Raw genomic sequence first — 25,746 nt, 5'->3', positions numbered from 1 at the left:
TGTTTACAACACTATTGTTCGGATTTCCCAAAAACTCTTGGCTCATGTTTGCTCTTTCTTTCAAGCGGTTCAAACGGGACAGTCCCTATCAGGCTACAAAACTGAAGAAAAATGTCAAACCGAAAGCAACGCTTGGTTGTTTTATTAAAATCGGTAGCAAAAAATCACGAAAGCAACGAATTACAGTTTGTTGCAATTTTACGTATTACGGTCTGTCACAACAGACACCGGCAATTACAAACGTATGTTACATGAATTTTCATTCAGTCTTGTACTAGTGGCAATGTAAAACATTTTCAATCGACAATACGATTAAAACCCAATCTTTTGAGCTCCATCCATTGCGCCGTTAAATTTCCTCTTGTCAAGTGCAAAGTTCTGTTAATCCTAAACACAAATTCAAAACTTCGATCCAATGAATCATCAATATAATGAACATTACAACAATTCCTACCAATATCTGATTTATCAATGACAGCAACACAAAGGCAGTAATGCTCCATAAGCTGTTGTAATAATTCACATTCATCCAACATTTCAATTCTTTCCATGCGCTGTGAAAACACCAGTGTTATCTAGGAGGTTTTTAGGCAAACTATCTTGTTCTTGAAATAGATTATTACCCTTTTCTCAGCAAGACTGTTGTAAATTGTCCACATATCATCACAACTTACAGTTTGCCAACCAGTGGAAACAAATCTATCACTTTGTGATTTGAGGCTGGAACAAGGGTAGACTCCAGACAAAAAACAATCTCGTGCCTAAAAATGTTTTCTTTATTTTACATAAGATTACATATACAAAATATAGTGAACATTCAAACTACTTACCTTTAGGTTTTGAATCATAACTTGTCCAAAATTGTCAGTCATCCTCACTTGCTCATAGTTTACAAATACGGCATCAATAAACTGGTCACTGATCCACTTTAAAATTGCTGTGGAGTCTTCATGGGGAACATATACCAATACACACTCTGTGAGAAACAGGGTTGGCATGCTGAAGCAATAAAGATGAATATAATTGATGTATTTAGAGGAACATATAGTGCTTACCTGTAATCAACGTGACATGCATTTAATTTTTCTTTCAGGGTAGCGATGTTTCGCAAGTCACATGCAAAGAGGTGATAGTTTTCACAGTGTATGCAGGTAGAGTCTGTTTGAAAAAAGAAACATAAATTTATACATTTGTAAGTTCTTTATAAATAACCACTTGAAGAACCTGATGCTGTAATTTCACCGAGGCAATCTTTAAGGACTTGTTTGTTGCTGCAACAGAAATAATAAAGAAACAGTGATAAAAATAAGTAAAATCAAAACAACAAGCTCAAACTAAAAAAACAATCACATATATAATAGCAATAAATATACCTAATGGTTCGAAGTTTTCTTACTACAACTTCCTGAAAATCTACTTCAATGTATCTGACAGGCTTCAGGCCTTGAGAATGAAGTCTCCAAAATGTTGTGTCAAGACCAGCACCAAAACTAACCACTTGACACATGTTTTTAGTCATTGCCACAAATTGACTGAGCAGACTCCAAATTTTTTCAGTTCGTGCATAGTAACCTAAAACATAAAACTTGGGTAGCAAAATTCTACTTGCTTATTTTATATGTTTTTTAAACCTCTGCTTATCTCTGGTTGGCGTTTCCTAAGAGGACCAGGTACCATATGCATAATGTAGGAATCATTCCAGTAGCCTTTCTGAACAGCATACCTTAAAATGCATTGAGTTTATGTGTGCAAATAAAACAGCACTATTTTGACTTACTTTTTACACGAAGCAGCGTCATCGCAAGTTGCTTGCGTTGCAAGATCAGTTTGTGCACTTGAAAAACTCATGTTTAACAGCTAATCTTGCTTTTTTGTTGTCCACAGCTTGGAGAATTTAAATATTTTTAAAAAATTAACAAATGCAAAGCATAGAATTGGAATTAATTCACGTGCAATTGAATCAACATGACTGGAAATGTTAGAAAACAACAAGACTGAAGACACAACGCAACCCAAAATCCAAGCAACGTCCCTCAAACCAACCGTGACGAAACTAACAACACATTCTATAAAAATCGAAACTGCGATATTTTCTTCCGAAAGAGAGGGCCAAAGTTTTAAAACTTATACTTATTACAAAGCTGCAGACAGGGTGTGTACACGCATTGTTTCGACCTGTAAGGTCTCATCCTTACAGGGCGAAACAGTGCGTGTACACACCCTGTCTGCAGCTTTGCAATATAATGGTTTTTTTGCACATATTATGCTTATTAGTAGTGATAGAAGCTTTTCAAACCGACCATGTCGCTATTTCGATAGCATTATAGCTTTAGTTTCTTATCCGTTCATGATAGTCTGAACGTTAAGCAGGCTACGCTAACTCGATTTGAACAAAACCAAGCATCTTAGACCACTGATCAGTACGCCAAGTGTAATGTATTGCATTGTTTTGATTCCAGGCAAATGGACCCAGTACACTGTACACAGTTTTCCTTTGACGTGTATTAAAGGTGATTGATTGCACACAAAGTGGAAATAACGGACCACAGTGCTGGTACAAATTGTCATACGGCCACAGAATAATGCTGCAAAACGAAGTATTGCACTATCTCAGCTTATCTTACACACTACAAACAACACGACTTTGCATAAGGAATTGAATGGTACAAATCACCAATTAGATTCTTAATCATATTTCATACCGAAACTAATGCAAAAAAACAGCAAGTTCTTTGTGAAGATTTCAATAAAAGCGCGTCAAGCTAAAAAAACACCTTGGAAATCACTGTGTTCAAACCTACACGAGGCAGATACTTAGACATCATAAAGGGTACTTGCGCAAAAGCGTAAATCATCCGCTTTTGTTGAGTTGACCTTGACCTTCACGTCCTCTGAGATGTGCGATGAAGATTAGGAATCGCCATTTTCTGTTTTCAGTCGTTTATCGAGTTGTAAACGTTGGTTAATTTCTTGTGCACCGAACACGACCATAGGAAGAGATACGGCCAGACAGCCAAGAAGAATGTAGTTCGCAATAACTGGGTCTAAAACAGGGTATAAATATAAAATATTGCTCTATGTAATAAACTTGGTTTTGCATGAATTTGAACGAGTTGAAAATAGTTAAAAACACTCAAATAATTGCTGTTATAGAAGACGCTTTGACAACGTTTTAATGTATAGTATTCTTCAGTTCATTGTTTAAACTTGCGAAAAGTCCCATTTGTTGATTGATTTATCACAGTTCACAAGAAGTAAACCCTTTTTCATGAACAACAAAAGCGGTATTTCAACAGTGCAATCACCACGCTCAAAATAATCTGTTCAGTTTGCGCAAGTTGGTCGTCTAAATGGGTAGACTTGCCTGAGGAAACGCTGAAGCCAAGAAGAAAGACGAATGAAAGAACATTCATCAACCAAACCACGACTGATGCTGACGTTCCCTCGTTGATCGGGAATCCAGAATCAGCAGTCATTTCCATTATAAGAGGAGCGGCCGCGTTTATAGCAATACCGAAAATAATCATGACAGTCCATATCTCAGCTGAAATACAATCATTTACAAGAAGACAATCTTAAGTTTACCAGCATAATTTACTTTTACATGCACATGTAAAATGTGCCGATAGCTCGGAGAAATAATTAAACTAGTTGAAGCCAATAACAAGTTCTTTTTCTTTTAAAATTAGGTATTAAAGGACATTGTCATAGATATGTTGAACATGGGGCATGGCAGTTGTGAGTAGCCTGCTGGTTTTCATCAGTCACTTGACTACCGTTAATATGGATGTAATTTGAAATTGTTTCGGACATTTGTCGATCCTTAAGGTTTAACAAATTAAATTCTATGAAAGATTACAATTATCTTTTGTTCACCTGGGTTGGGAATAAATGGAGGGAAGTTGAACCACTTATTGGAGAGAATAACAAAATATACAAAATCAATCAGGCAAATGGTGAGAAGTATCACAAGCATAGTCTTCATACGACCTTTTAAATGATCTGTGAGCCTATAAAAAAAACATAAGCAGAGAACTTTGATACTTGGGACATTTTAAAGAACTCATGTGTGTTGCAAGATATGATAATGTCACAAATTACCAGCCAACAGCAATACCCATGACACATCCAACTGTGGTCATAGCAAATCCTATCCAATCACTTGTGTTCTAAACAAATTTGCAAAATGAAAAAGAAAATTATTTTTCTGCCCACACTACCCAATTAAAATTATCTCTAATTTTTCTTTCAAACCACAGCTATGATATCCATGATGATTTGAAGTAATCTAGTGTGTGACAAGTTTGCAGTTGCATAAAACAAACAAAGAGGTTAAAAAATGCACCTGTGATACACCAAGAGGTTTAAGTAGTAGGGAAATGATGCTACTCCAACCATTCCCTGTCCCAATGGCTAAACCACCAACAACAGCAATAACCAAAAATTTTCGATTTGATTTGAGTGAAATTACACCTTCCTATAAAAACATAGACATTTGTTGTTAGGAAAGTTTAGTGAGGTAATTGAGCCACTGTTGTTGGCATGCTGGTTAATATTTACCAAGCCACAGCACATCAATAAAGTTGGATCATAAAATGCATTTAATCCACTGCCTTCTAGTTCAGAAAAAAAACTCTTTATGGGTTTGGGGAATTAAACAAAACACATATTTCAATCTTATAACAATAATCGACCAAAAACTATCATTGTTGATGTGAAACACTAACATTAATCAAGTACACTCATTTTTCAGTAAAGACCAATACATTCCTACATTTAGTTTATGAAGGAATGTATCGATGTGTGCTGGGGGATATATTGATATTTAGATGATTTTATCACATGAAAAAAATATATTACTTACCTTCAAATTAAGTCTGGATTTGGAGGCAGAAATGCTTGGCGGTAGTGGGGGTTTATTTGGAAAGAAAATGAACATACATATGAAAATAGCAGATACATCACATGTCCAATCTGGGATCTGAAGGGTTGTCTTTTTATTGATAAATGAAAAACTTACTTAATATTTGGCTGACCTTATTTTGTAAACTTCTTTGCAACTTGCATTCTTTGCAGTGTCGGTTTGAGACAAGCATGAAACATTTTGAGTGTCATTGGATGGTTCTTGGACAAAGAGTGGACCGATAACAAATGCAAGTCCAGTACCTAAGTATGTATTTATTTTATTTTTTTATATCACAAACGTTTGGTATTTATTCACTTTAGAGCTGAAGCTTTTAAACTGAAGCTGTTAAAGCTAAACTTAACAGTCTTGGTAGATTGTAGATACATTTACCAAAGTAATTCAATAGAGTTGTAATTCCAGTTGCAGTGATCCTTTCTTCTGGGGGAAACCACACATTGGAGAGAAGGGGTGGGACGGCCAACACGGGACAACCACTGATACCATTAAGTATGTGACCAGCATGAATGAAGCTAAAACGTGAATTGTTAAAGTAATCAAGCATTTAATTGTCCTGGCATTGTCAAGGTTTTAAATTGTTGTTAAATTTTTATTTATTCTTTTTTTATTGGGAAGGTTTCTAAATGTTTTATTTCTCAAATTCTTAGTTTTGTCAATGCATACCAACTTGAAACAAAACAGTCTAAATAATTGGAATGCAGACACCTACCGCTATTTAAAAATACATGCATACCCACATGCACCAACTGCCTATAAAATATAACAAAAAATTTTCATCCAAATTCCACACTTTTTCACCTTCTATTGCAGATTTGCAACAAATCATCAAATCAAACTAATATGCAGACTTACTACTTAAGTACATGTATATTCAGGGGAAGACATCTCAAACCGGTGCCAACAGTCACAAGAAATGCAGCAGATACAACAGTGGGTCGCAGGCCTTTGTTGTCCAGCAACCACATATAAAAAGGCATCGCAATAATAAAAGCAATGGGTCCCCAGCTGGCCAACAAAGTGATTTCAGCTGAAAGTGTAAAAAATACATGCAAACATCCTTACTTTGGTCATCATTTTGTGCCAAGTATTACTTTCAGAAAATCCCAGCGCAACTTCTGCCGATGCAGCTATTGGACTCCATGTGTTCCAGACAACTCCTTGCAACATACCAAGAAATGCCAAAATGAAACAAATATACCATCGATACCAATACTTTTGACACCTCACATCCTTATCTGGTGATAATAAACTGGAACTTTCACCGCCAGTTATGGAATTGCAAGAATCTTCATTTGAGTTGAGAACATTCTAACAAGAGAAGTGCATTTTTAAAGCAAACCAATGTCAGTAGCAGTAGAACCTGTGCCAGATTGCAAAGTTTGTCATTTTTGCGGTTGCATGCATTGTTCTTTATATATTATTGCATTTTTTGTGCAAATTGCCAAACAACTTTCGGAAATGTGTGCATAGGCTCACATGTAGCCTATATTCATCAATTCATACCTTGCAATCAATAAAGCATGATAAACGAAAGTTTTTTATACAGATATGTTTCATCTTTCCTCAACAACATCAATTTCTTTACCTACCGAATTCACAGTGGATTCCATTTCGAACGAGACACAAAAACATGGCAAAAACCAAAACAATAACAAAGAAAGTGCACTTTTCAACTAAAACATAGTAAAAAATGAAGAATGGTAAATTATATAAAATCATTGGAATATATTATTACTTACTTTTCATTACTTACGACATATAAACGAGAGAACAACGTAAATTAAACCTTTTCGGTTTTCGCGGTCTTGTTTATCGGTTTTCGCGGTCTTGTTTTATTTGCGAAGTAATTATTAGTCAGCAAGTATTTGGCTAATAAACTTGCAAATACGAACCGCAACTTTTGTGCGACGTTGTTCGTGATTTCAAACCCATTTTTGACCAGAAGTACTCTTGAATTATTTGGTGAAAATATTTTGTGGTCAAAGAACAACGAATTATAACCGTGAAGCTCGTTTACAAACGGGTACAGCAGTTCGGTACGCGCGGTATCCACACCACTGAAATATTTCAGAACACACTATAAGTTTATTAGACTATTAAATCTATTGTAAAGAAACTCTCTTTTCCAACTAAACGTAGAGCAATGTTAGCAAATAAAAAGAAATACTGGCAGTAGTAGGCTACCGTATATGGCGATCGCAGTGCCTCGTAAAGCGCAAAACCATCACATGTTCCTACGCTTTGCTGAACACCTACTTTGTCAATGCGTAATTTATAATTCCTCCCTCCAATGAGCACCTATCAGCAGTATAGCCATAAACTATCGCTGTAGTGCGCCCAACGTCGAATTTTTGCTGGAAAGTTAGCCGAGCACATCCCGCCCAAGCATATGCACATTCGCACAATGAAAAATACAGGGAGTCGGCGATAGTTAAACAGGCATCTGATTTGAGGATGTCTGGCGCTTTATAAAAACAACAATGAAAACAGGTTGCACACGTAATCCCGCATTCACCAGCATTTATCATTTTTGTGCATGATATTGCCCAAAAAACATTCCATGATGATATGCGATGAATTCGGTCCTTTAGAAATTATAACCACGTTAAACCAGTCTGTAGTGCAAACAGGGTTGTGGATTCTGAATAGAATGAGAGATATGAAGAGGGTTGTGGGACACAGAATAGCGGGTTTCAAGGGTACGCCGACGCAGTAGGCCTTCAATCGGAAAGGAGTCCAACGGGGAGTTTTACAAGGTTCACAGTTATAAGAACCTAAAGGCACTGTGGAGTTAACTTCAGCATGTAAAACACAAAATATCATTTATTTTAGTTAGTTTTTTAATCACAAAAATTTAGTCAGGTACTGACTAACCATTAAAATAGTATCACATACGTGCAGGGACACGTGACATTTTTCATGTTATAGAAAGTTCACGTTGTTTTGCCATACTGCTGCGCCGCCATAAGCCCACTCGCAAACTCCTATGAGCGGAAATCGATCCCTAACATTTTTCATCACGAGAATCCGGTTACCTCGCTGTCACTTTTGGCATAAACAACTGACGTATTAACATAACACAATGTTATTTTATTGAAGTAGCCAGTAGGAACCCATAGGACCTGGTCCCAAATTTTATAAAAAGCAACAACAGAAACATTATATTATAAAAACCACTCGCCTAAATACTAAAAAGGGGACTTGGGTGGGAATTCGAAGACTTTTAAACTCGTGACGTAAGACGGGGTCAGGAGGCATTCTATTATTATATGTACGCATTGTGAACCTCTAAAAGTAATTAACGGTTGTTATTGTTTAAAATTTGATAATCGCACCGTGTTTTATAGATCGCAATTACATCTTAAAGGGCTAAGCTAAGGTTTTTAGTACTATTTGTTTCAACATGTTAGACGGAGTGTACATTTTGTACAAGGATTAGGTAACGTTCACTATACATATTCCATTATCCGTTTCTAGTTATGTGACACAGTACACAGTTTTTCAATCAACAACAAAACGTGTATTTGACAAATTTAGTGCACACATAGCGGAAATAATGCATGTAAGGCCCGCAATGGGAAAATGTCAAGACGCCCGACGGAAAATGCTTTCATAGCGGAATATTGTACTATCATCACCACTTATCCTATACACACAAGGGGTTCGTGTTATGTTGATTACGTGTACGAAGAGTAGGAAATTTCCGAACAAAAAGTTATGCAAAAGTGAGTTTTAAAAATTCAGGTATAGGTCTACATTTTTTGGCACCTTTTTGCTCATGAAGTTTGCGTTGAAAACAAATAAAGTCGTGAAAATGAAGTATAAGGGAAAAAACGCACATAAGTGGATGCATATTTATATCTCCAAAGCATTGGTTCATATTCTAACATACAAAGAGAGACTTGTTTTACCGCTATGAAAGTTACGCAATACGCCACAAAAATACACAATTTATCATACAAAACCCATTGGGTCAGGCAAGAAAAATTACGACACAAGGACTTTATAATAGTTTGCACAGTAGACTTCGCAAAGTTAATGATCAGAAAGTAGGAACAGTTGAAATATTTACTGGTAAGCAACAAAAAGGAATTAATATACCTTTTGACCAACTTGGAACAGCAGAAGAGTGCAGAAATTCGCTCGAAAGATAAAGCACACTGAATTTGCAGAAATGCACAACAACCAAGAACAGTGCGGACATAAATAAACGTAATATATGTACTTGAGACAAGAACAACACTGTATAATTTATAAGAGCAACGCTAGCTTACGTGAACAAAGGCGGTGGCTACTTATATTGCAAAAATATGAGGATCTTTTCGTTATTGCAACGAAGAAAAAAATTAGGCACAAAATATACAACAACAAAAAACGAGACAACAGCAAAAAACGAGACAACAGCAAAAAACGAGACAACAGCAAAAAAACAAAAAGTCGGTGCCAAATGACGGCTGTTTGTACACAAATTAGTACCTATTCAATCCTATATGAGGTAGTTAGTTAAGTTTTCTATATAGGGTTGCTACCCAGGGCACTTGCGCCATGGCGCTATAGGGTGACAAATTAAGCATCGGTTTCTGTTAAAACTGCATTGACATTAACATTAACATTCACATCTACTGAGCCGTACGATGAAGATTGGGAACCACCACGTTCCGTTTTCAGTTGTTTATCGAGTTGTAAACGTTGGTTAATTTCTTTTGTTCCGAACACGACCATAGGAAGAGAGACGGCCAGACAGCCAAGAAGAATGTAGTTGGCGACAACAGGGTCTAAAACACATCAGGTTCGAATTTAATTTTGTTTTAAATGACCAACTTTCTGTTTCCTGTTCCGCCGGGTATAGCAGAGGATAATTTTTTTAAAAGTGACCAACCTCTTTCTGATTTTGATTGGTTTCAATGAAAGAAATTACATCTACTAATTGAAACAGTGGTTGTTATGAATAAACATGTAAGTGAAACGTGGTGTTAAAAAATACGAAATAAATTTACTATTTTAATATAGTAATCTTACGGTAATGTTACTGTACCCTCCTCATAAACGTCGAACATGTTTATGTAATTTACAAGATTTTAAAAGTTATATTATCCATAAACACTTAAATAGTCATGAGCTTGAAGGTTAACAAACAACAACGACGATAATTGTGCGAGTTAATCGCCGGAAAGCTTGGGAGACTTACTTGAAGAAACGCTGAAACCAAGAAGAAAGACGAATGAAAGAACATTCATCAACCAAACCACGACTGATGCTGACGTTCCCTCGTTGATCGGAAATCCAGAATCAGCAGTCATTTCCATTATAAGAGGAACGGCAGCGTTCATAACGATGCCAAGGATAATCATGACGGTCCAAATCTCAGCTGAAATACAAACATTTTAATTAAGAATACCTTTAACGCTCACCAGAGTATACTATTTAAAATAAAACCTATGCTGATTAGTTGTCGAAATTTTCAAATTATTTTAACAGATCTTGATTAAATAAATATTAACGATAAAACACTGTTTTCCTACGGATCTGTTTTAAACAGTATAAATGCCCGACCGTGTAAATCAAAGTTATGCTGTGTGTGAAAGTTACGTGGCTTTCTCGGATAAAGGAGGTCCCTTAGTTACAACGGACTTTGGATGTGTGCTGGTGAATCATGTGCTTAACACATGTGACATGTTGTAATATCCAGTTAACTGTTTACAACTTTGTTAAGTAGGTCAAACGTGACGAAAAATTAATAAGAAACCATCAACAAAATGGCAGTAAAGTGTTATTTCTATGAAGACGATTTTCAGTTGCAGCTGCAACTAGATTTCTCATCAGTACTTCTGGAAGTCCCTTAAAACGAATGTCATCCCTTAAGCTTAAAAATAATAAGCTTAAAAATAATGAGCTTGTGTCTTGTCATAGATATGTTGTAAATGGCAGTTGTGAGTAACCTGGTTTTCATCAGTCACTTAACTATTGTTAACATGGATGTAATTTGAAATTGTTTCGGACATTTGTCGATCCTTAAGGTTTAACAAATTAAATTCTATGAAAGATTACAATTATCTTTTGTTCACCTGGGTTGGGAATAAATGGAGGGAAGTTGAACCACTTGTTGGAGAGAATCACAAAATAAACAAAATCAACCAGGCAAATGGTAAGAAGAATCACAAGCATAGTCTTCATGCGACCTTTCAAACGATCAGTGATCCTATCAAAATCAAAGTTGTAGCAGTTCATTATGTTTTGCACGGCATGTACTCATGTATGATAATGTTAAATCTTACCAGCCAACAGCAATACCAATGACACATCCAACAGCAGTCATGGTAAATCCTATCCAATCACTTGTGTTCTAAACAAATGTACTTTTAACATTACTTTACTCACACAATCTTATTGCAATTATTCTCCTGGATTTTGCATGTAAAAAAATCATTTAATTAACAAACTGATAGCCATGTTTTTTAGGAAATGTTAATCTAAAACAGTAACACATTTACGTCAATTTTTGTTTAGCTATTAATAGGAAATAATATATTAATCGCACCTGTGATATGTCTAGAGGTTTAAGTAGAAGCGACATGATGCCAGTCCAACCACCCCACGTTCCGCTGACAAAACCACCAACGAGTGCAATAACAATAAATCTTCGATTTGATTTGAGTGAAAGCAGGCCTTCCTGCAAGAGTTGTCAAAATTTGTGACATTTATTGTTTAAATAGTTTGGTGCTGCAATTGAACTGCCATTGTTGGTATGCTAGTTAATTTTTAATTTCCATAAGCTTTTGCACAATTGCAACGTACACAAGCACAGCACATAATGAAGACATTGATCGTTGTCTGCCTTGAAGCATTAAAACTGCCAGTTTTTTAAGTTCCAAATAACTGTTGTTGATGAAATATTTAACTATTTCATTGCTGTTTAAACTGGAGAATTGTACAAATATCTTTTATCAACATTGTACTTTTTTCAAAAAACATTATCTTCCATTTGCACATATCTTTTATTGCCTAACATGATGTGTTCAGCAAAATTTACTTTGTTTCAGAATATCACTGAAACATGTTTATGCATATAAAGATTCATACCATTATCACAATTGTATATTATTTTCCCCAGTTTATACTTCTCTAGCAATATATTGATGTTTCAGATCAGATTTCAACATAAAATAATTAGAATCGACCACCCACTTACCTTCAAATTAAGTCTGGATTTGGAGGCAGAAATGCTTGGTGGTAGTGGAGGTTTATTTGGAAAGAAAATGAACATACATATGAAAATAGCGGCAGTTATGCCAAATTCAAAATACATCACATGACCAATCTGGGATCTGAAGATTTATCGTTTTTTTACAAAAGCAAACAACCCTACTTTATATTCAATATACCTTATTTCGTAAACTTCCTTGCAACTTGCATTCTTTGCGATGTTGGTTTGAGATAAGCATGAAACATTTTGTGTGGCATTGGATGGTTCTTGGACAAAGAGTGGACCAATAATGAATGCAGCCCCCGTACCTGAGGGCACAACAACATTTAAAATCCTACAGTAAATACCTATTGAGTTATATACAACCTCCAAATTAAACATTCACCTACACCTTGAAGTTTTTGTTACAGGCCTGTGCTTAACTTATAGTTGCATTTACCGAAGTAATTCAATAGAGTTGTAATTCCTGTTGCAGTGATTCTTTCTTCTGGGGGAAACCACACATTGGATAGAAGAGGTGGGACAGCCATTACGGGACAACCACTGATTCCATTTAGTATTTGACCAGCATGAATAAAGCTAAAGTATAAATATGCCTGGAGTTAGGGGGTGTTATGTTCGCAAGTGAAAATGGATAAATTTTTTTTTGTATAGGAGCATAAATACAACAAGTTGACATTTTTGATAAGAGGCAAACTTTGCCTACTCACAGGGAGTCTTATTTCTTTGGGTTTTAACAATTTAATTTACAGAAGCTTCAAAATAAATTTTCAGATAAACTTACTACTTAAGAATATGTACATCCACAGGAAGGCATCTCAAACCAGTACCAACAGCAACTAAAAATGCACCAGATACAATAGTAGGCCGAAGGCCTTTGTTGTCCAGCAACCACATATAAAAAGGCATCGAAATCATGAATGTAATTGGACCCCAGTTGGTCAACAAAGTAATTTCCGCTAAAAACACAAAAAATAGTTACTTAAATTTACATACTCAAGTCATGAAGATTACATTTTTAAGTCAATATCAAGGCAGAGCAAAATGTGTGTTTAGATTTAGTGCATGTAGTACCTTCAGAAAATCCCAGTGCAACTTTTGCTGATGCATCAATGGGACTCCATGTATTCCATACTGCTCCTTGGAATAAACCGAAAAATGCCATAATAAAACAAATGTACCATCGATACCAATACTTTTGACACTTAACATCTTTGCCTGGTGATAACAAACTGGAACTTTCACAGTCAGTTGTACAAGTGGAATCATCATCAGAGTTAAGAACATTCTAAGAAAAGAATACAAAGGAATCTTATTTCTTGAACAATGCACTGTCATTTTGAATGGAATGTATGATAAAAATAGAAACCAATTATGCTGTTATTACCATAAATAGTGTTTTATATATTCACCCAAAGCAGCGATTACCTACCGAATTTACAGTGGATTCCATTACAAACGAGACATGAAATATGGAAGAAAAACAACAGTGCAATATTACACAAAGCTACACTGAAAAATACACATAAACTATTATTTATTTTATATGTAAAGTAAATAATGTAAATTATTTAATTCCAAGGCGACACATTAACTGTGAAACGCTAACTGTAGGCACTTCGATCCAACGCCGACTGACTGAACTGAACACAAACCTTTTCGCTTCATTGTTTACATTGCTTCTTGCTTGGAAGCATTCGCTGAGTAATTATTAGTCAGCAAAATGTTCGTTGTCACAACTGTCGAAATAACGTAAACACAAACAATAAAACCCAATCCTTCTTGAATCGGTATTGAAGCTTCATGTACCTAATTGTTGCATGAAAATCTTTAATATAGATTATAAACAAAAAGGGTAAAAGCCAATCCCACCCTTAAAAGTAACTTTGTCTGTCTGACTATTTAAGTGTGGACAATCCACTACATGTAAATGTTGGATAGTCTAACCTTTTTTTTCTTTTCCGTTTCTAAACGTAAATCACCACTGCAAAATATGTATTGCACTTAAGGAACAACAAAACATGTTGACAAAAACAAATTTATGAATTTACACTTCGTACACATAACAGTAGTCGATAAATAACCATCATTCACCATACAAACAGTGCATAAGATGTTGCGCATTGCATACACAAAAAAAGGATGACTAGGTTCTTAATACTCCAATGTTTGATACAATAAAAGCTAAAGAAATAATTTGTCACAGAAAAGCATGTATAGAAACATCTTATGTACAGAAAAGCAATTCGTAGTAAGTATTGTACTTCAACATTTTTGACTTTTGGTTACTCAGTAAAACTACGACAACTTAAAAAGCATTAGGTAGCAGGTAAATTAAGTGCAAAAAATTCAAATACAATCTAAGAAACTACATTTCCTGAGGTATGATCATCTTTATTTAGGTTTATTACAGAGCCATGTGAAGAAGATGAATTCAAGTGGCCAGGTTGGCCATGTGTGTCTAGCTGCAACCTATAGTTGACTTCCTTAATCCCAAATATCACAATGAGAAGTGGGAGAGTTATGGATGCCAATTGAATGTAGTTTGCAAAGAAAGGGTCTAGAAAATAGAAATGCGATTTGTCAGACTTCCCAAGATTGTGAGTGTCCACAGTTACAAATATTCAGACAGCAATCTAGGTAGGCATGGAGGCAATAATATGTTCCGATGAAGACATTACTGGCATTTCTTTAATTGTTGAACAGAGTGTAAACACTTACTTGTGGAAATGCTGAAACTGAGAAGAAAAATGAAGGAGACAATATTCATGAGCCAAACTGCTATGGATGCTGATGTTCCTTCATTTATTGGATATGCTGCATCTGCACACATTTCCATGATAAGTGGGTAGGGTGCATTCATTGTGATGCCAAAAATAATCATGACCGTCCAAACCTCAGCTGAATGCGATAGAAAAATGAAATAATCTTCTATCTACTCTATATCCCTTGCTTACCTTCATTTGGAAGAAAAGGGGGGAATTTAAACCAGCCATTGGATAGAATAATAAAATACAGAAAATCCAGGATGCCAATGAACAACAAAATAACCAACACACTCTTCATGCGACCTTTTAAACGATCAGTAAGCCTGAAGTAACATAAATGACATTACATAGTAATTAGTTACAAATTTTTCTTCTTTGTCTTTTTGTCTGCATAATTTTAGTATTGTTAAAAACCATTAGACAGTAACCAAATAAATTGCAGTGTTTCTTGGGGTTTCTTGTAACATTAATTTAAAATAAAGACAACTTGAGGAGGCTTTTTTATTGTTGCATGGTATCACTAACAGTGCTGAAAGTAGTAACTTACCATCCAACCCCTATGCCGACAACACAGCTTACTGTGGTCATAACAAATCCCATCCAGTCACTTGTGTCCTGGAATAAATTTTAAAGTCAAAAAAATAAATGATCGTAGAGTTGCAGAGAGTGTTTTTTGTTTTTACCAATCAGGTCTCATCAGGGCAGTTAGGTTTAAATAAATAGCCAGACAAAGACTATTCCACTTTGTATTTACAGTTAATGTTGGTATGTTGGGTACCTAGCTAGGAACAAACCCCAGAGACAAGCTACGGCTGTGCTACTGGACATGAGCTTATATATCCAAACATTGTGCACGGTATGCAGCTCACTGATCATTATTGGCTCAATTACTTCTGCAGTATGAACAGACCTGTGTAATGCCAAGCGGACGAAGAAGCAATGACATGACACCACACCATCCACCATAAGAACCAACAAATAAACTTCCAACCAACATGATAACCAGGTATCTCTTATTTGCTTTAAGGGCAAGTAACCCTTCCTGTATCATAGTAAAACATCAAACAGGTGTGCATGGTTTCATGAAAACAAATGTATAAACCTTCAAATTAAGTCTGGATTTTGAGGCAGAAGTGCTGGGTGGGGTCGGAGGTTTGTTGGGAAAGAAAATAAACATAAAAACGAAAATAATGAAAGTGACTCCAAAATAAAAATACATCACATGTTGAATTTGTGATCTAAAAATCAAATTTGCAAATTTACAAATATTTTTGTTGTCAGGAACATTATTCTAACTTACCTAATTTTGTAAACTTCTTTGCAACTTGCATTACTTGTAGGATTAAAGTTGGTTTGGGACAAACAAGTCATATTTTGTGTACCATTGGATGGTTCTTGAACAAAAAGTGGACCAATAATAAATGCTGCCCCAGTACCTAAATAAATACAGTACAAGCCACCATGAGAATAAAAAACTTTTGCTCAACAGTTAGATAACACTTACCAAAAGTAGCCAAGAGACTTGTAATTCCAGTTGCTGTTATCCTTTCTTCAGGTGGAAACCAAACATTGGAGAGCATTGGTGAAACAACCATTATTGGACAACCAGCGATACCATTCAATATCTGACCAACATGAATAAAACTGCCCAAAAAATTGTGTGATAAAGTAGACAAAAAATATTGGATTGATTTGTTTGGATTTCAACACATCTATAGTAAATATGCAACTACACATTCATGAATTCAAAAGATATAGCACATTTCTTACTACTTAAGGATGTGAATATCAAGCGGAAGACATCTTAAACCAGTTCCCATAGCTACCAAAAATGCACCAGAAACAATAGCAGGTCGAAGGCCTTTGTTATTTAACAACCACATGTAGACAGGCACAGCAGCAATGATTGTGATGGGTCCCCAATTTGTCAACATGGTAATTTCAGCTGAAAGTACAGATATAACAGTAGAAGGTAAATGTACTGTACATTTAATCATAAACACCGATTAAAATTGTGAATAAACCAGTTCTGTACAGTTTTGAAGAATCACAAGAAAAGTCCTTGTTCGAATACCTTCAGTAAAGCCAAGAGCTACTTCTGCTGAGGCACTGATAGGACCCCAAGTGTTCCAAACCGCTCCTTGGAACATGCCAAAAGCCGCTGTTATGAAACAAATATACCAGCGGTACCAGTATTTTTCAAACTTTGCATGTTCCTTCGAGGCAAGTAAACTGGCACTTTCATTGTCAGGTGAAAAATTAGAAGCAAAGTCGTCGTTGGAGTTTGAATCAATCTAGGTAGAATGTATTAAATGTATTAGAAATTAATAAACACACATCGACAAACAAATACCCCATTTACTTCAGAATCCATCACAAGGCCCCTTTGCAAATTCGTTGCTAAAAATCACTTCATAATATGAATGACAACAAATGTTAACAATTAGTATAGCAGAAAAATCAAAGCCCAGGCTGTATCTTTATGTGCTGAATAGAATCTGACACTAAATGCCTGCATTAATCCCAATGCAACATCATTACATCAAATTTCAAGTGAACAGCATTTAATGCCAGACAACATGAACTCAGTGGCCAGTATGTCAAATATTAGAGGACAAACATTTACACAAATAAAGGCAAACAATTGTTACAGTCTGACAACACCAACACACAATGCTTCAAAAGTATTGCACAACTGAAAAATTAACAAAATTGCACTGTACTGTTTAACGTGGATACACACGTACCAGTACTAAATATACCAAAACACATATTCAGCAACAAAATTGTTTCACAGTTAACAAAATAACATCACTGTTCTTGGGGTTTGAGAAACTGGTCACATTCTTCATCATTCACATTAATATCTACTGTATCATTGTCTGGCAAGGTGTCAGCACTGTCTTTACATACACTCATGGTGTCAATCTGTAATCTTTGGTTGATTTCTTTCATACAAAATACTACCAGAAGGAGAGCTAGTGCAATGGAACCAAGCTGAACATAATTCGCAAAAAACGGATCTGTGTGATAAAGAGGAAGGGGTATTTTAGTGACCTTCTGTTACTTATAACACTGGTAGAAGCAGAATATTAGTCTATATGGGAATGGTGTTTAGGCAACAACTGACTGCATGTATTGCTAAACTAAAGAAGTATTTTGGGCTAAAAAGGAATTAGATATCACATACCAAAAAATAGCTTTCTAGCAAGTTGCTACAATAAACAAACCAAGAAAAACTGTGCAACAGTTATACCTGTAGAAACACCGAATGCAAGCAAGAAGACAAAGGAGATAATATTCATAAACCAAACTGTGATGGAGCTTGAAGTACCCTCATTAATTGGATACGCTGAATCAGCACTCATCTCCATTATAAGTGGAAAAGGAGCATTTATAGTAATGCCAAAAACAATCATGACTGCCCAAATTGCAGCTAAAACAAAGCAACATATTATGTATAAAGTTTGAATACTTTTGAAAACTGATACTGTGGGAAACTGAAAGCCGCAAAGTATTTCAGTACTTATGGGAATAGCTTTAGAAACAGTCAATAAAGAATATAAACTTTTATCATATTTTTGGCAAAAGCATTGCTTGTATGGGTGTATAATTTACAACAGTCCTGGCCCACAAACAAAGTAAGGATTTTTTTAACAAACTTCAATGTGACACAAGCATAAAAGCAAGCAAATATTACACTTTATTACAAAAATTAATCTAGTTAGTGTACATACCATGGTTAGGCAAAAATGGTGGAAATTTAAACCATTTGTTTGATAGAATAACAAAGTATACAAAACTCAGCAAGCAAAGAGACAAGAGAACAGCCAGAATATTCTTCATGCGACCTCTTAGTCGATCAGTTAGCCTGCAAAATCAAAAAAATTGAAGCAGAAATTAATCAAAAAGACAAAAGTTATGAGAAAAGATTTCTGTTCGATCGCTACTTTTTGTTCTAGTGAAATTTATTTTACTATTATAGATATCTAATACAGTACTCACCATCCAACTAATATACCAGCAGCACAACCCACTAACGTCATTGCAAAACCCATCCAATCACTGGTATTCTGAAAAATAATGGCAGACAATTTTTTTGCATAAATAATACAATTCCAGTGTTCTCAAATGGTTGGTAATGTGGATATCAATGCACAAAATGTGAATGGATAATGGTTAAATAAGTGATGATGTAGGCTAAAAAAGAAAAAAGTTGTGTGCAACATCAACTTAAAAAATAATGCAAATACTTTTAAAATTCATTTAAAATGGTTCTTAATCATTTGTAAACATGCATAATCAGTCAATATATGTTGACATACCTGAGTAACATTCAGGGGTTTTAGCAAGAGTGACATGACACCAGACCAACCACTGTAAGTGCCAACGACTAGTCCTCCAACCAAAGTTATTACAAAAAAGGCTTTGTTGGATTTCAAGGCCAATAAGCCTTCCTGCAGGGACAAGAGAGAAACAGTAAAAATACTAAATAAGCTCTTCTGTCTAACTACACATGACAAACTTTCAAAGGAGTAAAAAAATAATGTGTTTGCTAAATTAATCTTATTTTGACAAAAAATTGTAAAAAACACCAATTACAATGGGAAAACCTTGGTATTGTTAAAAAATTCTTCAAAAAACAGACTGTGTTTATAATATATGATAAGTTGAAGCAAAACTAACTTTCAAGTTAAGTCTTTCTTTTGATGCGGAAATGCTTGGTGGGTTTGGTGGTTTGTTTGGGAAGTAAATATACATGGCTATGAAAATAATGGTAGTTATTCCAAAATAAAAGTACATCACATAGTGAATCTGCATTCTGCAAAAATGCAAGTTTTATATCAATCTCCTGTGGTTTACTGCACGTAAACAACCTACCTTATTTTGAAAATTTCTTTGCAACTTGAATTTGGTGTGTGTAAGTTAGTTTGAGTCAAACACGATATATTTTGCGTTCCATTGGGAGGTTCTTGGACGAACAAAGGTCCGATAATAAAAGCTGCACCGGTACCTGCACATCCAAATTCTAATTAAACACTAGGTTCTGTGTTGGTGTTGTAGCTTTGCAAACAACCAACACAAACACACAGTACAGAATAACAGTCTATAATCTACCTAATTTTTATTTTAACAAAACAGGTTTAATGTAACATGACCCTATTTCACAGTCAGTATGTAAAATGCTGCATACCAAAAGTGCTTATAAGACTTGTAATTCCAGTTGCCGTTACCCTTTCTTCAGGTGGAAACCACACATTAGACAAAAGAGGTGGTACGACCATTACTGGACAACCACTAATGCCATTCAATATCTGACCAGCGTGAATAAAGCTGTAAGAATTAATTAGTTGGTGGTTGGTTGTAATTACCAGCTGTATGCAACTACAATAAAAACAAGTGTTTTTTTAGTGCCTACTATTTCAAAATGTGAATATCCAGTGGAAGACATCTTAAGCCTGTCCCAACAGCCATACAAAATGCAGCAGAAACAATTGCAGGTCTCAAGCCTTTGTTGTTGAGTAACCACAGATAAATGGGCATTACAGCAATGATGGTGATTGCAGCCCAGTTGGTTAACATGGTTATTTCCGCTGAAAGTATAAGAAAAAATATTTGGAATTAGGTAACTAAAAAATATTTTTGTATTTGACGCAAAAAAAACTAAACATGACTGAAATGAACAAAAAAAAACATTATTAGAACAAAATCCTTTTTTCCATTTGGATGATTGATTTCAGTTTAGCAGTTTAAGTGGAAAAATTAACATGACTGTACCTGAACTACAGCATTAGATGCATAGTTACCTGCAGAAAAGCCAAGAGCAACATTTGCTGAAGCGCTTATTGGTCCCCAAGTATTTCCAATTGCCCCTTGAAACATACCAAGAGCTGCAGTGACAAAACATATATACCATCGATACCAGTATTTTTGACAATGAATGTCTTTGTCCACTTTGAGTAGATTGGAACATTCCACTTTTGAATCGCATGAAAAATCATCACCAAAGTTATGGTTGTTCTGTAAATATTTTGTGTCAAAAAAATAGTTAGTGTTAATCCAGATTGGGAAAAATGTCATGTGTAGAGGATATATCTTTAACACACTTTTGTAAACATTTACTGATAATCCAAGCAAAAAAATGTGTTAACATAAGAAAAATGTTCTGATAATATGCGCATTATCGACAGGTCTCAGCACATGCTTGCTCTCACAAACTCTTTTCATATGTTTTATTTTCTGGTTTACTGCTTTTTATTCATTTACAATGATTGCGCAGTGAGGCTTGTGGATTATCTATATATGCAATTTTGGTGATAAATAGCAAGATAGAAACAGTAAAAAAAATCCAGATGTAAGATTGCATGTCCAACTTACTGAGTTTGTGGTTGAATCCATGGACACCAAACATTGCAACCAATATTTAACAAACAAAGAAAGTAGCACCTATGAAAACATTAAACAGATGTCATAAAAGTCCACTAAAAATGCAGCACTTAAGCCAAAAAAGAATTGCAGGAGTTATATTATTCTTTACAACCCAAGTAAGTAATTAATTATGAGCTTTAACATGCTATAGTTCCAAAGCTAAATGGTAAACTAAAATATATTTTGTTATGCCACATTGTTTCGGCCTGCAACGTATAGGAGTACAGTTCCCTACTAAACCTCAATTTAGAGTTTATGATCCTTGACCCTTAGGCCTAAGCCTTGGGGCTGAAATTAGTTAATTTCCTTTCTTCTGGTTTCGAAATAATTCAATCTTCCAATTTATATTTACAGTTTTATTCTTGCCAAGTGCCAATATGGAGACACAAGGCAGGCAACGTTAACTTCAATCCTTTTCAAACAAGCAGTTTATGTGGCAACCAATAGAATTACAATGCCAGACGCAGCACTTGCAAAAGCAAATTATGGTCAGAGGAAATGGCTGCGCCAGTCAGGCTTGTGATACAACATTGCACAACACACATTGAAGGACTTGTGTTGACATGGTCATACTTGGGCCAACACCAGCAAAGACGATATACTGGAAATTACACACAACACAATGACCAATTTGGCTTTAGTGACATAACAATGTGACCTTTATGTGTTAATTTTCAAACTGTGATTATTTCCTGTACCTAAACCACCAATTGATCTCAGTAAAATTAATTCAGTGAATATTTGTTGGATTATCCTTTCTGCATGCACAAATAAATTCCATTACTAACCTCCCTTTATTTAAAGAGTTGTTAATTTATTTATTGGCACTGTTTAGTGTTATTACATATTGTAGTTCATCATGAGGTGAGGCAGGACATTCTTTTTGAAGAAAGGGTATAACACTGTTTAATTACAATATTAAAAAGGAATGAGAAGTTTTTCTTATAGGACGTCAAATCGAGATTCAACAATAAGTTACACGCAGCGAGCGACTGTTCTTGTGTTTTGTTCGCCCAGACCAGGGTCATTTGTTGGTTCATAGGCGATTTACATGAAAATAGCGGATGTAGCAGCAATTATGCCTCGATTGTGATCTTTTGCACTATTAAAAAATAATACGATAAATAGCGTTGTAGTTTTTCGCAAATGAGATATCCAAAAGCATCAGTTTTTTGTGCAACGACTGCAGCATCCAATGGATTGTTTACATGTTTTGCATTCCCTAAAATCTGCTGACTAACATTACTCGGCAATTTTAAAAAGATCATATTTTTTGAGAAATGTTTTTAACAAATCTTATAGAATTTTCTGTTATCGGTTAGTTAGTTTTTTTATTCCGCAAACAAAAATACAATGTAAATGAAAATAGCAATAAAACTAAATGGAGGACAATGAAGTTCTCTATTTCAGCATAGAATACTGATTTGAATTCATCCAGCACCGGTCTGCGGTATGCAACAAATTGTTTTAGCTGCTTGGTATGGAATGAATTGAAAGTTCAGAATACCTGACAAACAAATAAAAAGTGTACAACAATTACAAGAAAGCACAAGAAACGACAATAACTCTGATATTTTGCACTTTAGGTGAATACTTATGTTCAATCCACTCAAGTACGAAACCATCCGTGCACTTAAAAAAACAGAAGTTCGAAGGTTTGATAAAATATTTTTATTAAGAAACAGTTGCTACGTGTATGATTCTGGACAAATGTCTGTCTTCATTGTTGCTACGGATTCAGGTTGGTGGGTTGTGGCTGGTAATCTAAAAACAGCTTTATCTTTAAAGAAATGAAAAAACGTTCGTGTTAAACAATGATGAAGAAGTCTACTGCATTGCATGTCAACCAGTTCGCAACATTTGTTTTAAAGTTGTTCTCAACCGGTGATAGACGAACCGCTAAAGCCTTCCAGGTGATACGGGAGAACGTTTCAAGAAAATGATTATTAGGCCTAGTGCCGGAAAATTATCTTGAATCACAAAGTCAAAAATAATAATACATTCATTTACGATCCAGCCTTCAGAAAATGCGAACAAAAGAAGGTTGGTACGTCATAACTCGTTTGTGTCATGCCATTTTCCGAAAATTAGTTGTGTAACTGGGCAAGACTTTTTTCTGGACAACTGTGCAGGTCGCTGCAAACTCAGATTTGGGACCACTGCTGGTTGAAAAAATGGTATACTTTTGTAATAATGATGCATTAACTTTCTTTTTCCAATGGTGTGTCGCGACGCACTACTGCGTTACCGTATTACGCAAGAGAATTCGTCCAAACAAAGGTCAACATTTTTAAGGTGCGCCGTCACACCATTTCGTTAGAAACGACCGCGTCACCGATTACTGAAAGTTGGGAACCCGTAGTTTAACGCAATAAACCCGACTGTTCCCAAAATTGGGACATTTTGAAAACCAGAACACACTTTACCCACGAGGTGTCGCCGCAGCGCCAATAAGAGAGCAACTCCATGACAGCGAATGACGCCTGCTGACGTGGAAGGACTCCCCTAACCGCGCCCAGCACTAGTAAGTTGGGTGGGGAATTTCTTTATGCATATAACTTCAAGTGGGGACCCACGTATGAGTTCAGTAAGATTTCTATGTAACATTTTTCCAGGAGATAGCGCGAGAAACCGAACAGTTCTACTTGCCTTCACGACAGATTGAAATATTGGTTGTAGGACTTGTTAATATTGATACGTTCCTTGTTTTCCACATTATTTGCTCTACCCTTACCCGTCTAAACGCACTGACAGTACCGATCTAAACGTAACCCTAAATCCATCTCAACCGTCCTTTCCGCACCTACCCCAGGTGGTGAATGACGCTTGGATTGTATAGCGGTGATAGAAATACCGAACCCTACTATTGGGATTCAAGTCTTGGCGCGTCTTTGCTGTGAAGACAACAGTTTCATAAACATTTCGTGGCACCGGTGTCTTATTGTATTTCCAGTCAACCCAACCCTGTGTTTCCTTTGTGCTTTGCAGCCCCCGCCTCCAAGTTCACGTTTCTAAGGCTTGCCAGTGTTTGGAAAACGCTTTCCGTTGTTTATTGTTTTCTTTACGCTGTCTCTGGGGGTCGCGAGTATACCTTTTATACGATAAAAGTTGCTCTGGTGCTATATGATTGCTGCGTCTATTTTTCGTTTGTTTCATGCGTATAAATAATTGAGATCGCTATAGTTTCCAAAGAGTTGAAAGCGTTTAAATCTAACCATGTTCTTAAATGAACTGAAAGAATATTCTCCAAAATTATTTCTGATTTCGACGTTTTGGAGTCCAACCAATTCGGTCTATTTTATACCTTCAAGACAAACAGACTGGGTTGTTCAATTAATACATAGACTTGCAGTTTTCGCGTGCTAACTTTTAGCATTGGACGTTTTAAATAACAAGCATATATCCCGAAATAAATAAGCATAAATTGCTGAGCACCCGAGAACTATATACCTGACACTTTGTCATACATGCCTTATATAACGTAACGCGCACTTACTGCAAATGGTTCGGGAGGTACTTCGTTTCGCTCACCTAACCCCAGCCATTTGCCGTTTCGAAATTTGGCAAACGTGGCACCTTCGTCGCAAGGCGGGGGCCCTTTTTAATGCCCACTGTTGCGACGCTGTATCTATCGGACTGGTCTTTCATTGCCACCCGCCTGTAACCTCGTCTCTTGCACCAGAAAGGCTTTTTGTAGCGACTCAACCTGTTGTTACAGCGAATATATTCCCAACCGTCCCCGTATTCGATACGAATAGAAAGCGACTGTTTTCGTTCGGGGCGACACAATTAACAATACTGTGACAGGGAGGAAGATATTCCTTTCAACGACACTCGGAACCACGTTTTCGACAACGAGTCGCTTTCCAATCAAAATAGAAATTTCAAATTCGTTTTCACGCCAGCGAAACGCAATGTCCGAACCCAAGTCCGTTGGAAGCGGCCCCAAGCAACCTTTGTCATGGTGTTTCTTTTTAGTAATAGTAGAGTTTCGCTGTCACTTTAAACCCGCAATCTGGGCGCGGATACCTCGTACGACGAAGAATACGCATTCCTTTGTATCTGTAGCGCTTTATGATAATTAAAAAACGCTCCTTTTTTGCGTTGTATTTACGCATGTGCGAGCTTTGCATTTTATGTCTAATGCCTCTAACCACGTGCATTAGAACCTACCAAACTGTTTAAGCGACAGTCTCAAGGTGACACTCAAGGTGACACATGTCTACAGACAACCACGTGCGCCGTATACTGCCTCGTTCTATCCTTAGCGTGCAGACATACGAGCCAAAACCTTTCATTACATCAGGTCAAACACAACATCAAACCAACTTGGACATTTATACATAACATCGTCCTAAAGCTTTGGGACATGACGGATGTCCCATTTGTTGCCCTAGGCAGCGATTGAACTGGTCTGGGAC

The 25,746-nt window shown here is 36.0% G+C and overlaps 4 protein-coding genes and 1 pseudogene across 5 annotated transcripts; all 5 read right to left on the bottom strand.

The window, feature by feature from the left end:
• Nucleotides 1-126: 126 nt before the first annotated feature.
• LOC145908540 (leucine carboxyl methyltransferase 1-like) lies at nt 127-1,959 on the bottom strand. Its single transcript, XM_082995835.1, has 9 exons — nt 1,778-1,959; nt 1,632-1,723; nt 1,374-1,572; nt 1,225-1,271; nt 1,056-1,158; nt 831-999; nt 624-761; nt 455-554; nt 127-387 (listed from the first exon to the last, which is right to left on the bottom strand). The coding sequence occupies exons 1-9, from the start codon at nt 1,846-1,848 to the stop codon at nt 365-367; spliced, it is 942 nt and encodes a 313-aa protein (XP_082851961.1). The 5' UTR covers nt 1,849-1,959; the 3' UTR covers nt 127-364.
• A 543-nt stretch (nt 1,960-2,502) lies between these two features.
• LOC145909765 (solute carrier family 49 member 4 homolog) lies at nt 2,503-6,608 on the bottom strand (annotated as a pseudogene). The gene is made up of 11 exons (XR_014403143.1): nt 6,514-6,608; nt 6,016-6,232; nt 5,777-5,951; nt 5,297-5,436; nt 5,037-5,166; nt 4,865-4,981; nt 4,346-4,477; nt 4,102-4,169; nt 3,877-4,010; nt 3,365-3,544; nt 2,503-3,044 (listed from the first exon to the last, which is right to left on the bottom strand). The product of XR_014403143.1 is annotated as a solute carrier family 49 member 4 homolog (transcript).
• A 1,839-nt stretch (nt 6,609-8,447) lies between these two features.
• Nucleotides 8,448-13,634, bottom strand: LOC145909764 (solute carrier family 49 member 4 homolog). Its single transcript, XM_082997115.1, has 11 exons — nt 13,561-13,634; nt 13,203-13,416; nt 12,913-13,087; nt 12,568-12,707; nt 12,307-12,436; nt 12,114-12,249; nt 11,463-11,594; nt 11,200-11,267; nt 10,990-11,123; nt 10,113-10,292; nt 8,448-9,699 (listed from the first exon to the last, which is right to left on the bottom strand). Exons 1-11 carry the CDS (start codon nt 13,579-13,581, stop codon nt 9,491-9,493), a joined length of 1,539 nt encoding a protein of 512 aa, XP_082853241.1. The 5' UTR covers nt 13,582-13,634; the 3' UTR covers nt 8,448-9,490.
• Nucleotides 13,635-14,106: 472 nt separating this feature from the next.
• LOC145909763 (solute carrier family 49 member 4 homolog) lies at nt 14,107-17,391 on the bottom strand. Its single transcript, XM_082997114.1, has 11 exons — nt 17,250-17,391; nt 16,971-17,190; nt 16,667-16,841; nt 16,401-16,540; nt 16,197-16,332; nt 15,999-16,134; nt 15,807-15,938; nt 15,444-15,511; nt 15,086-15,219; nt 14,850-15,029; nt 14,107-14,688 (listed from the first exon to the last, which is right to left on the bottom strand). Exons 1-11 carry the CDS (start codon nt 17,268-17,270, stop codon nt 14,489-14,491), a joined length of 1,542 nt encoding a protein of 513 aa, XP_082853240.1. The 5' UTR covers nt 17,271-17,391; the 3' UTR covers nt 14,107-14,488.
• A 303-nt stretch (nt 17,392-17,694) lies between these two features.
• On the bottom strand, nt 17,695-22,462 carry LOC145909762 (solute carrier family 49 member 4 homolog). The gene is made up of 12 exons (XM_082997113.1): nt 22,114-22,462; nt 21,275-21,343; nt 20,704-20,917; nt 20,316-20,490; nt 20,091-20,230; nt 19,778-19,910; nt 19,583-19,718; nt 19,222-19,353; nt 18,902-18,969; nt 18,634-18,767; nt 18,153-18,332; nt 17,695-17,919 (listed from the first exon to the last, which is right to left on the bottom strand). Exons 2-12 carry the CDS (start codon nt 21,293-21,295, stop codon nt 17,708-17,710), a joined length of 1,545 nt encoding a protein of 514 aa, XP_082853239.1. The 5' UTR covers nt 21,296-21,343; nt 22,114-22,462; the 3' UTR covers nt 17,695-17,707.
• Nucleotides 22,463-25,746: the final 3,284 nt, after the last annotated feature.

Source organism: Ascidia mentula, chromosome 7 (assembly GCF_947561715.1).
Source record: "Ascidia mentula chromosome 7, kaAscMent1.1, whole genome shotgun sequence".
Classification (NCBI taxonomy): domain Eukaryota; kingdom Metazoa; phylum Chordata; class Ascidiacea; order Phlebobranchia; family Ascidiidae; genus Ascidia; species Ascidia mentula.
This window is presented reverse-complemented; position numbering and strand designations above follow the sequence as displayed.

Coding starts and splice junctions, on each gene's coding strand:
- LOC145908540 (XM_082995835.1), bottom strand. CDS start 1,848: ATGAGTTTTTCAAGTGCACAAACTGATCTTGCAACGCAAGCAACTTGC. Junction 1,159..1,224: donor CGGTGAAATTACAGCATCAG/GTTCTTCAAGTG, acceptor TTTTTCAAACAG/ACTCTACCTGCATACACTGT. Junction 762..830: donor TTATGATTCAAAACCTAAAG/GTAAGTAGTTTG, acceptor AAACATTTTTAG/GCACGAGATTGTTTTTTGTC.
- LOC145909764 (XM_082997115.1), bottom strand. CDS start 13,581: ATGGAATCCACTGTAAATTCG. Junction 13,417..13,560: donor TGGAATCCACTGTAAATTCG/GTAGGTAATCGC, acceptor TTCTTTTCTTAG/AATGTTCTTAACTCTGATGA. Junction 11,124..11,199: donor ATTGGTATTGCTGTTGGCTG/GTAAGATTTAAC, acceptor TGATTTTGATAG/GATCACTGATCGTTTGAAAG.
- LOC145909763 (XM_082997114.1), bottom strand. CDS start 17,270: ATGGATTCTGAAGTAAATGGG. Junction 15,939..15,998: donor AATCCAGACTTAATTTGAAG/GTTTATACATTT, acceptor ACTATGATACAG/GAAGGGTTACTTGCCCTTAA. Junction 15,220..15,443: donor GTCGGCATAGGGGTTGGATG/GTAAGTTACTAC, acceptor ATGTTACTTCAG/GCTTACTGATCGTTTAAAAG.
- LOC145909762 (XM_082997113.1), bottom strand. CDS start 21,295: ATGGATTCAACCACAAACTCA. Junction 19,354..19,582: donor AAGAAAGACTTAACTTGAAA/GTTAGTTTTGCT, acceptor TTGTCCCTGCAG/GAAGGCTTATTGGCCTTGAA. Junction 18,970..19,221: donor AACCCCTGAATGTTACTCAG/GTATGTCAACAT, acceptor ATTATTTTTCAG/AATACCAGTGATTGGATGGG.